Source organism: Aplysia californica, unplaced genomic scaffold (genome assembly GCF_000002075.1).
Source record: "Aplysia californica isolate F4 #8 unplaced genomic scaffold, AplCal3.0 scaffold00276, whole genome shotgun sequence".
In the NCBI taxonomy this organism is placed as follows: Eukaryota; Metazoa; Mollusca; class Gastropoda; order Aplysiida; family Aplysiidae; genus Aplysia; species Aplysia californica.
This window is the reverse complement of record NW_004797546.1, coordinates 670,802-682,900: the sequence shown is the minus strand read 5'-3', so window position 1 is coordinate 682,900 and position 12,099 is coordinate 670,802. Positions and strand designations below refer to the sequence as shown.

The following is a 12,099-nucleotide window of genomic DNA, read 5'->3' as shown; positions in this document are numbered from 1 at the left end:
TGTACAAAATGGCTGTTACTGTGCTATTAAAGTTCTCTTTATTCAAACTCATACCGTCCTGTTTTATTTCTCGGCAGAGATGGGTGATGGCACAGGAAAACCTGGCAATGACTCGGACTCTGACAGCGACGCCAGCATGGACAGGAACAGCCTGGAGCTGGCCTCCAGTCACTCGTCCGACGAAGACGACGAGTTTGACCTCAACCCGGGCTGGGAGAACCAGGTCCCCAAAAGCAAGGCTGTTGGTCAGTTTTACACCCCGATATTTGAGCTGGGTGGTTGGCGGGTGCTGTGGTGTCATTTGCTCCTTTGTTTTAACTGTTGATTTGGACTTTTTGTGTGAGTTTGTTGTTCATGATATTTTTGTATGTTCCGAAATTGAAAGAGTTTTCCCATTGTTTTCTCAGGAATTTTTTTTTTCTAAATCTGGTTTGAAGTTTTTAGAATTTTGTTGTTTAATGAGGGTTCCACTTTTACATATTCTTTTTCAGTTTCTGTCTCTCCATCTGTCTTGCTTTCCTCTGTTGAAATGACTGTTATCCTGTTAATGGACTTCACCTACACCAAATTTTAGATGATAATTTATTGATACAGAATTTTTTTTTTTTTAATTTCAGAGCAAGCCTTAGAGCAGATAGAAAAGATGAAAAAAGACAAAGAGAGAGAACGACTTGGGAATAATGCTGAGGGTAGGTGCTGCTCTTTTATTTGTTTTAAGGATCATGTGATTTCTTTTCTGGATTGTGTTTTTTGGATGAGAAGTTGGTGGATGATTTGTACTTTTTGCTTCTGCTGTTGAAATACAGTTGAAATTGTCTTCGACGGCCACCCATTGTTTTGGAGAAAAGTGGTGGTATTAAACAGGTGGCCATCGTAGGCAGGACTGATTAAATAAAAAATAAAAATCGTTTCCTTCTGAAGTCCCAATTAGTGAAGGTCTGGGTAGGTTTGACTGTAGGCTATTTGCCTATATCTCTCGTAAAGGATTGTGGGTGATATTGGTATTTTACTCAATGTTCACATTGTTAATCTTCTTACCTTTTAATTGGGACTGTCTGTATTCAATCATGTACTGGAGAGAAAGCAAGACAGAAAGAGAGAGAGAGAGAGAAAGAGATGGAGAGAAAAGATCACTATTGGAACTGGAACAGCACCGGGCACATGTTCTTTGTCTCATTATATAAAACATTTTGAGCATTTTCCTAGTCCTAGTGGACTTGCGCTATATAGCTGAAATCTATTCATTCATTTTGTTTATCATCCCCCAGATGTCCCACTGGAGGAATACCATGGCAACGAGAGTCCTGGAGGCAGGAGGATGATCCCACCACCCCCACTGGGTCCCAACCCTCCTGATGTCACTCTGTCTACTTTACACAGTGAGCCTGCCTTTTTCATGCCTTGGAGGAAGAGACAATAGACTTCTTAGAAGCATAAAAATGTCTTCTCAACTTTTAAAGTTTATTACTTGATTATTTTTTTACCCTTTTATCTCCATCAAGGCTAATGTCTCAGATTCAGACTTGAGTCTTTGTCATAGATGTTTGAAAAAGAAGATACTTTTGCTTGGTCTTTAGACAACAGGTACTGAGTTTTAAATATTTTTTAAAAAGTATTATCAAACAACGGGGAGAGAATAGTGGCTCCCTGTGAAAATAGCCAGACATTCGATTGAGACTGCTAAGTATAAATGGAGAAATCACATCTTTAATTAGCAGTTAACTATAGAAGCTAGTTGTACTATGTACGATTGTGAATGATGGTAAATGCTGCAGTTTTGATCTTTTGTATTGATATCCACCCTCCTCCCCTTAAAAAAAATTGATGTGAAAGAGCTTTTTTTTTGTAATTATGTTGTGTTTGCTTTGGTCGTACGGCACTAAAAGATATTTTTTAGGTTTGATTATTTTTGCTTTGGTCGTCCAGTGACTTTGTAAGTATATATCTGTGGGTGGTAGGCGGGTGCTCTGGTGTGGTTTGCTTCTTCTTTCCTATGAAACATCTATCGTCCTTATCTTCCCTTCTTTTTTATGTCTGTTATTCTCTTGTAACACCTGTAATCTTTTGACGCTCTTATGATCGTATGCAGTTGGGAGCGCCATAAAACCTCTACTAAAACTAAACTAAAAGTATATATCCGTTTTGTTTGATTAGGTCTACCAAACTTAAAAAAGACACTGTTTATGTGTTACATATATATATGTTGTTTGTTCAGGTCGTCCGGTGCTGCCCCCAGTGAGGTCGGACAGCCTGCCGTACCCACCACCGGCGAGCAGCCCACGACAGCCGTCCAACACAGTGCAGGTCCTCACACACAACGGCAGCATATCCTCAGACTCGGAGTAAGTCGGGACTCTCAAATCATGAACAGTCATTTTTTTCTTCATCTGTGAGCTACTGTGCCATCGCAATCATCTTTGCCAAAGTCATCTTGAAGGATTGTCGGTGTTGCCATCTTCGTCATTATCATCATCATCATCATCATCGTTATCATCGTTCTTTGAGATTCAGCGTCATATCCTTTGGGAACAGGTTGTATTGGAACAGGCATCAACCTCTTCAAGGCAGATGTCAACAAAATTCATCACCCTCATCAAAATCATCTTCGTCATCGTCATCAACGTCATTATTAACTTTGGTGACGGCCGTGCCTGCATTATTCATTGTGATGTTCGTCGTCGATGAAACGTTCACAGCTCAAAACAGTCGTCTTCATCCTCGCTTGCTTCATCGTCTCTCCCATTTGCATTGCACATCACACATGGGGTGCATGTGAACTTGAATCATATTGCCCTCCCCCCTGTCCTCCAACCCATAGTGGTGATATCTCATGTCCAATACCCTCATAGTCATTGTATATAAACAAAGATAGTACAAGACAAGATGGGCCACTCAGCCTAAAAAGTGTCCTCAGGAAGTATGCTCTTTGCTTCAGATGGCGCTGCAGTCTGTTTTGAAGCTCTCTTTCGTTTTTCCAGAAGAAGAATAGGAATAGCACCTCCTTGCGTGCGCAGATCGACTGCTGTTCATCAGCAGTTCGGGTATGTTCAGTGCGGAGTTTTAGGTTTTTAAAATTTTAATGACCTCTCGCCCTTCATTCTAAAGTCAAATTAAACGAAGAAAACCATCTCCTTTTCCTCCGGAAGAGGTTTTTTGTCAGCGTAACCATTTTTAAAAAGCGTTCTTCTGAAATTTATCCCAAAACTTGCTAGTTTCACTTTGATTTTTTAAAACTCAAGTAGGGTAACTCTGTTCGCAAAGAGTGCGTTTTTGTGAAGAGGGCGCCACCAAATTTTGAGGACACTTTTTTAATTGGCTCAAAGAGAGAAGTGGCCCATCTTGTCTTGTACTATCTTTGGTATAAATCATTAGTTTTAAAGACATTATCTTTCTTGGTGATGGTTGCGATCAATTGGCTTGATATCACACATCGCACATAGGAGATGTATATGGGCTGTAGTGTGCACCATTTAAATGGCTTCTTATCCTGCAATTAGCTGCACTTGTAATAACTCTAGACAAGTAGACCAAAGCTTCACTCTGCTGCTGTCTTGGCTCTTTGCTATGCTTCGTACTCTCTAAGAACTGTAGTAATGAAATAGTCAATGGAACATGATGCAGTCGAGGTTGCTGATAGCTTATTTGCTGAAAGTTTATTGCTAGTTATTATTAAATATTTGGAATGATTCAATTTTTTTCCTTTCTTTTGCTTTTTTTTTGTAAACCTTACTTAATCTATTATTGATTTTTCATGGTGTAGGAACTGTAAAGAAGTAGGAATTCCTAAAAAGTTTGTATTTCCACTGTTGCTGGCTCTGTTACAGTGAAATAAATTTTATAATGGTTACGTAAAGGAAAAATATCCCCATCTATGTTCTTTGAGGTGTGATGTTTAAAATACTTATTATTAATCAATGGAAGAGCATAGATCCAAGGAAATGTGTGTTTAGTCTGTACACTTGTGACATTGGTAACTTTGCTTATTGTTAATCTTTACTTCAGTTCGAATTGTATTACCATAACATAGAGAAGACAAAATTGTATTTCTGTCTATATTTGGCTTAATTTGAGCACACACACACTCTTGATTTGTAACTTAAATGGACAGAATTATATTCAGCTGTGTTTCTGGACTTTGATATTTGACTGCTGGCAAATAAAAAGGATTGTTGCTGCTGCTGCAAATATTTGTTGAGTGTGCCAGCAAGATTTTTATCGTGTGCCAAGCTTTATATTTTATGTGTCTTTTCATTTATTTGCTGAAAAATGTAATGTAGTAGTCTCCGCCAAAGATCCCACCGCTTACGATCCTGGTTCGCTTAAGATCCCGCTGTTTTAAGAAAACAGAATTTTTTCTATACAAAAGTCACCCCTAAGATCCCGCTCTGATTGACCCTGAAGGTCTACATTTGGCTAAGATCCCGCATTTCACAAGTTTTAATGTCTTACAGGTCAATAAGATTTTTTTATAAGTGAAAGATGACTTCTTTTATTCTGGTGGAGAATTTGGTAACTGTAACAAGGATAAATACTTAAACATCCTGATCATTCATTTTCTCTCTCCAAAGTACGTTCAGTTCAATCGCACTATCACCTTTTGATGATCACCAGACTACAATGCCCTGATTTAAAAGCTAGGATTAACTTGTCTTGCTCAAGTACACACACCCACAAAGACCACCCATTTACATACTAAATTGCCAGCATTGCTTGACTTTGCTTGTGATTCGATGATAAAAAATCACTCAACCACAGGGAGCTTCATAGTGATTGCCTTGGTTTTGACTTGTAAATTGTAATAGAATCTGAAATCTTAAGGTCCGAGTTAGTTTGTGAGCAGTTTTTATCTCGGTAGGTGGTGGTGGTGGTGGGGGTAAACCTACCACGCCGGGTCCCTTTCTTGGTACTAATTGGTACTAAGTCTAAAAATGACAAAAACGTCACTAAATTGGTCATTAAATCAAAACAAGTAGACTTATTTTGATAGTTCTTCATTTAATGAATGAACGCCTGGTAAAAGAGATCGGTTTTTAGCAATTGATGAAAAGTAATTTGATGTTGAAGTCGTCGTTTAGGAATATGCCCGAGTGGCTTACCAGAGATAAGGAGTTAATGTGCTGTTTTGCTCCTCACAGACATAGTCTGTTTCATTGCTTTCTGTGGAGTTGTAACCAGGAGTGCAAAAAGCAGCCTCCTTCCAGGTTGGGTATTTTTATGGAGGGGGCAAGAATTGTAAACTTCACTTCACCCACTTTCCATGTTTTGGTTTATTAAAATGTTTATTTATGATACTATTTGTTAATCGCTTAATTCATTCAAATATGATATGCTTTCATCTGACATACTAACTTGTTTGTGTGCAATGCTTTTATGGTTGTGGGAGGCCTTGCTTAGTGTGCTGTCAATTCTGAAATGTTTGGGAATGTGTAGTCAACCCACTTTGATTTACTGGTGCCTTCTTATATCTGTGCCGCACTGCATTTGTATGGTTCAGTGTTGAGTTTCTGCTTCTTATTACAAAGAGAATTTTTATTGAGATTAACATTAACTCTAATTTGTACATCTGTAGTTCAAAAAGATTAGGTCTTGTAGCAGTATTTAGGATTTCTCTCACCTTCTCTTGTACACAGACTTTGGGCACTGCTACTCTCTATTATGCTAATTGTTTCCGCTGGGCTCTTGAGTAGTTATGAACATTTTCACCTTTTTTTTTAAAAGATAAAGTTATTCTTTGTTTTCTGTGGGTGTTTTTTTTTCACCATAAGGCAAGACCTTCACATGTGGTGCTTCTCAGTTGTGTCCCTTTGTTTACCACTATTTGTTTTCTAAAAAGGCAGCATGCATTGAGTAAAATATTGTATCAAAATTCTTGAGCACATTGCTTCAATAAGATACCTCAATTTTGTATTGCTTTACCAGTATGCTGTTTTGCTTAGGTTTTAAAAAAATTACTCGTACTCTTAGCCCAAGTTCAATTTGGTCTAATAAGTATCGTGCAAAGACATAGTTTTTACTACTGTGTTTATAGGCATTTGACTGTAAGACACACAGCCTTGAATGTGGTGTGCTTCATTTTTTAGGATGTTATAAAGACTAGATCTTTTATTGTCATACTACACAAGTTTTTGACAAATTGTGATTATGACAATTAGCAAAACAATAGGAGTCCAACTTATCTGTTATATATAATAATGTTTCTGAGTTCAGTCATTTGGCAGTGAAATAAATGTTTAAAATGCAGTCCAATTGTACAGTCTAAATCAATGTAAATGTATTGTAACATGTTTAATTTTATTTTATCGGATTGAAAACAATATTTTTTCTTGTAAAGTATTTTCCATGCTTCAGTTAGTTATCTTTTTGTCACATTGATTAATGAGTGTGCCAAAGCCCCATATGATAAAGGATACTAACTTTCTGACATTGTTTTTTAACTCTTTCTGTCTCATCTGATCAATGTAGTGTTTCTTTCAAACAATACTAGTTTTAGATTTATACTCTCTTCTGGCGTTGGTGGAGACAAATATTGAGATTTTTATATTTCATTGCTTTGTGCTTTTTTAATTATTAGTTTTCTTTGTTGTTTTGTCGTTATGCTTTTCCTGTTCAGATTCTCTTTGTAAGATTTCAAGTTCGTAAGAGCAGTAAGATGTGACAGAAATGTTGATTAAGGATTAATGTGTAAGGATATTGTATGCCCATTAGAAATAACATTGCCAAAATGGGTCTGATGCATGGATATTTATTATATATCAATTTTTGGGCTTGGGAGTAATGTGGTGAGACTTTTCATTTTTTGGGGGCCACAGGAATGTCATGTCAGACAATTGTCTTCCTACCCGTGCGTAGATTTACGTATATAGGTACATAAGAAAATACTCACCTTAACATTTTTACAGGGGTATGGGTAAGGAGGGAGGTGTGATATTTCTACACTTCTGTATGGTGTAGTTGTAGTGTGCTCACCCGCTGGGTTTGAGGTCTGCAGTTTGATTTGTGCTTTGGATTTTTTAAAGAGAATGTTAAGGCTCAGACTTTTGGTGAAAATAGAGCTATGACTCTGGCACAATCTTGCTGTCATTGAGGTTGTGGAATAGAACTTGTAAAACTTATGTAGTCTTCACGAGTCATTCTGATATTATCCAGCTTTTACATGAATGATGTGAACTAAATACACAAACAGCTTCCTGTCTCTTGGTTTTATGAGGAAAGGAATACAAGTAAAAGAAAGAAAGAAGAAAGAAAATGATGTAGGTGTAAATGTTGACATTTTAAAAAAAAGTGTCGTGTGGTCAATATGGGAAAATAAATGATTCCTCAAAACATGGGCAATGTGAAACAACCTTTTGTTGCTCTTGCAGTGAAAATGCTCAACTCTTACCCTGTTGCAAAAAAATTTGAGCTCTTCGTTTTTCTTGTGACAGCGGTAATCTGATCAGGTACATAGAAAGTTGTCTTTTGCTCTACAAACTGTGGGCATATTTTTCCGTCCCCACAGGAAGACCACAGTAGAAAAATTATCTAAAGTCACAAACTTGAAACTCTTGACGTATTTCCTTTTAGCGAATGCACTACAGTACTTACTTCTATGATTTACATTATTTTTTGTGAGAATGTAGGTGTAGTAATATAAAATACAATCAAATTCCAGTGTGTTTAAAACTTGAAAATATGGTGTTCTCTAAATCTGGAAACTCCAAACATTGATCGTTTTTTCGTTTTGGTCGTCGAGAAGTGCATTAAAATCAAAGTCCTACTTTTAGGTGCATTTGTTTGTTTATTTTCTCTCTTCCCCCCATTCAGATCAAGTGAGACAACGGCTTGAAGACGGTCACTAAATTCTTCCCAGGCTCAATGTTGTGACTTTTCTGTCTCCTTCCCTTGACCCCCTACCGTACACTGTTTATGTGTGTGTGTTCTGTACATGATGCGAAGTTCTAGTAAGAGAGGCAGCCTCAAGCATGGAAAGAACCACAGTGCTCCCATCTGTCTGTCTTTGTGCTCCTGTGGAGAAGCTTTGATGAAGTGAATATCCAGGAAAGTTGGCTGGGCCTCTATATACATAATATATGGTATATATGTGCATGCATACTGTCCCAACTTTATAGATGGTAAACTGCTACACCTCTCCCATTGCATATGGAAAGAACCTTTTGCATCTGTTTATGATAAAGCAGTTTTGAGGTCTAATAGAATACAAGAGCCACCTGCAATAACTGAGTTGTATGAGCATTTTCAGTAAACTTACATTATTCATGCTTCATGATATTTGTACATTGATGTAGAATCATAATGTCACATCACTGACACCGTAAACTTCCTGTCCTCATCAAGACTCATTCCTTTTCATATACGGAGTAGGCCTATGTATTCCTTTAATGTAAGATTGCTCAATGTATCCTCATTACTCTGATGCATTTGAGATGTCAGATTTCGACACTGATGAGATTTTATTTTTCTATTGGAAGTTGAGATCTAGTGTACAGAAGTACAAGAATGCTTTATCATCAGGATAAGTACCTTGGAGCTGAGAAATAGTTCAGATCTGTGAGACCTGTTGGTGTTATGAATGAGAAAACTATCAAGTCAATGCGATGCAGCACTGTTAAAAGTGGAAGTCTAAAAATCACAGAGGAAATTGTATGTTCGTGCTCAATAGTAAATATGAATTGTGCATGATCAAGAGATTTTCAGGTGAAAGTGATGTACAATGCACTTGCTTTAGTGTGCAGAAAGGAAACATTGTATCCTCATCAAAACTCTGCCCTTTCACTTTTAGTTTTAGGAAGAGTAACATCTCAATCTGACGGGCTCGGTGCAGACCTCGACGTTATTCTAAGAACCTCAGAGTTTCTTTAATTTTTGTGTTTCTGTGATACCTAAATGTATTGCCACGTGAACTGACGGCGTAATCGCCCACCTCTGCATACAGTAAATACTCCTGTCTTAACAGTATCAGATTGTGTGTTGCTGAACTGTTACTTTGTAGTAGAAGAATTTTGTTTACCACTTTCAACTTTGCTTAGCAACTTGGCTATTGCTTGACTCTTTAGCTCCAGAATTATTTTCCACATTTTGGCAGAATTTGTTCCAGATATTGTGAAACACATAACGAGGCATTCACGAAAAATATTTTTAAAATATCTAAAATTGTGTCAAAGTGAAAAAGGAAGTAGTTTATACATTTATCTAACACTTCCGAGTCAAAATAAACCTATTCAGATTTGTAAGAGATTGCATTAGCAGTAATGCTTCATGCACTCCATAATCTGACTGGACGCTGGGACGTCCACTCCGGGTTATAGAGTTCATTTTTTTCTATGTCGTTACAAGAGTTAGATCTAATGGTTAATAAATTTGCTTACCGGAGTCTATGGTGTAATGGTTAGTCCTCTCTCCTTGCATGCACAGTATATGAATTTGATTCCAGTTTGGGGAAGTCGTGTTTCTGATGGGATTCTGAGTCTCACTCAGCCTCGATTGGCACGGACAGGCAGGATCGAAAAAGACCACCTCATTAATAGTCTAAATTTTGTTGATAAAGTAGAGTAAAATTTTTTAAAGGATCCTAATTGTACTCATTTATAAGCTCTATGTGGAAAAGTTGCAATTTTTACAAAATTAGAAGTTTGTCCAGTATATGGGTGCTAGCCTCTAAATAAATTGTCAGGTTCTGATCCTACCTTTTTGGCTGGTCTATTACAGGAGTAATTCAGCCGGTATACTGCCACTTTTTTGCTGTGCTCTAGGTGGAACCCATAATGTAGATTACAATATCCTTTGTAACAAACTTCATAGTTATGCTTGTTTTGTCAACTTGTAATACTATTGTAAATGTGTGCAGAACATTTCATGTAGTGCAAAGATTTTAGAATACGGTGACCTGTTTGACAAAATTGACAGCTCATCCTCTGTTCAGCTGCATGGATCTCTTAATTTTTATTGTCCTGAAGAATCACATTTCAGTCTCTATGATTCTGTTACAGTGCAAACAGCATCATTTATATCTCTCTGAAACACCCCCCCCCCTCCCCAGCTTACACCCTTTTAGCTATCATCAGACTGAGTTTGTAATAGCAGTGAAGACTTGCAGGCATAACGTCGTAATGTTTTATTAGCTACAAAAACAATGTACTCAATACCATTTGATTCTTGACTCATAAACCATCATCTCACAAGTTCATTATTTTCACTCTCATACAATAAATCCAGCATTCTACTTTAGCATTGTATACATTTGCCTATTAATGAGTCACAAATGCATGATTTTGTTATGTGTGTAAATTGAAGTGTGCGGAAAGATGAGGAACACTGTGAGAATGTGAACTGGCATTGTTAAGTAAAAAGACTGTCTACTCAAGGGACAAGACCAATAATTTTTATTTAGTGCCAACTTTGCATCTCTCACTCCTTTATGTTTATTTTATTCTGTGGAATGTAGATTTATGATCCTGGCTGATAAGTGTAAGGAATCATTGTCCCTTAATTTTGCGCGTTTTATTTGTCTTTGTATTCCTGTTGAGCTGCCTAGACTTTACGTACCTCAGTGTGAGCTCTTGATTACTACCGGTATATCGTTCTTGGGTTTTTTCTGTTTGTCTTTTTAAAGAATTACAAAGTAGGATATTATGATAAATGTTGTATGCACAAGAGTATGTCGATTCTGCTTGTTGTTAAAAAATTTGTTATATATACATACAAGATTTGAATATGTTGTAGGCCTACTGTTTGCCTTGGAAAGCCACCAGTTGTCAGTTGTCCTGTAATTGTACAGAGCATTTTTTTTGTCCGTCTATATTTTATTTTGTGCATCTGTCGGCCTTTTGTTTATATTAAATTATATGTTGTGTGATGAATTTAAAGTGATGTGAGCATGTTTGAGCAGTGCTCTGACTTCTACTGGTATGTTTGTATGTGTGTGTGTGTGTGTGTGTGTGTGTGTGTGAATACAACTAATGTGACTGTGTATTAAGAATAAAAATGTATGTGGCATGTTGAGCAATGCTATTGTCCGCTGAGAGAGTTCTTCTCATCTCTGCCAGTTTCAGTAGAATTGTAGTGTTAAAACGTAGTCATGTTCCGGGTACCATGAGATATGATTTAGAATGGCAGGGGTTCAAAGTGTTATCTTTAGACTACATTATAAACATATGAGAACACATGAAAAATGAGAATAGGCACAAACTGAAAATCATGAGAGTATCAATTTTAAACGCTTGTTGACTCATAACTGTAATTCTGTTCAACTGTTGGTTCATTATTGTGTTAGATTTCCCATTCAATAATCATAGCAATAAACCACCAGTCAAACAAATATGAAGTCTTCGAGTCCAAAAGCGTTTAAAATTGATGCACCCACAATTTCCAGTTTCTGACTGCCTGTTTTTCCCCTGGGCTCCTCATGTATGATACATCTTGATTCACATAAATAGAAACGAGGGTTTAAACTATACTAAATGAATAATAATTGCATAGGTCTAATGCATTTCTTTAGTTATTGTCCTTTTTTTTATATTTGAAATTATTTAGTCAACAACGAGGACCAATTTCTCACAATATGTGCAAGACACACAAATCAACATGTTCTTCCATTTAGAATTTTTTTTTAAAGTACCTCTTGTATGGGAACATTGGTAGATAGGAGCTCTCCACTGAACTAAGATTGATTGTCAAGTGCTTTGCTTGTTTCAGTTCAACATTCCTACTTAAATTTTCTTTTTTCATATTCTTATTTGCCTCATGTAATGTAAATCTCCTGGGTAGTTAATCCATGACTTGCATACAGCCGAAGGTAACCATTGTAAGTTGGCCTTTCTTTTACATTGTACATTATTTACCTTGCAGCTCTTGGAGAAAAAAATCCATGTCCACAAATATATATATATAATATATGTATGTTATGTCTCCGTTCTTGTTGTAAATGCTGAGTTGCCACATGCGATATGGAACAACAATACTAATTACAATACAATGCTTTTTTATACACCTATTTTATTTATGCAGTTTTAAAGCCTTTTATTTCCAAACTATTTTGTACAAATGATTGTTTTCCTTATAAAAGATCTGATGCATCTCGAAATAAATGATTCTGTGAACATA

At 36.7% G+C, this 12,099-nt stretch overlaps 1 protein-coding gene across 1 annotated transcript in view; it reads left to right on the top strand.

Moving 5' to 3' along the window:
• LOC101845935 (cadherin EGF LAG seven-pass G-type receptor 1) overlaps positions 1-12,099 on the top strand; it is a gene marked incomplete in the record, with an annotated part of 106,404 nt that extends 94,305 nt beyond the window's left edge. The window contains 5 exon segments of the mRNA XM_013084181.2: positions 78-245; positions 618-689; positions 1,269-1,379; positions 2,216-2,342; positions 7,804-12,099. Coding sequence (XP_012939635.1) covers positions 78-245; positions 618-689; positions 1,269-1,379; positions 2,216-2,342; positions 7,804-7,825 — 500 coding nt within the window.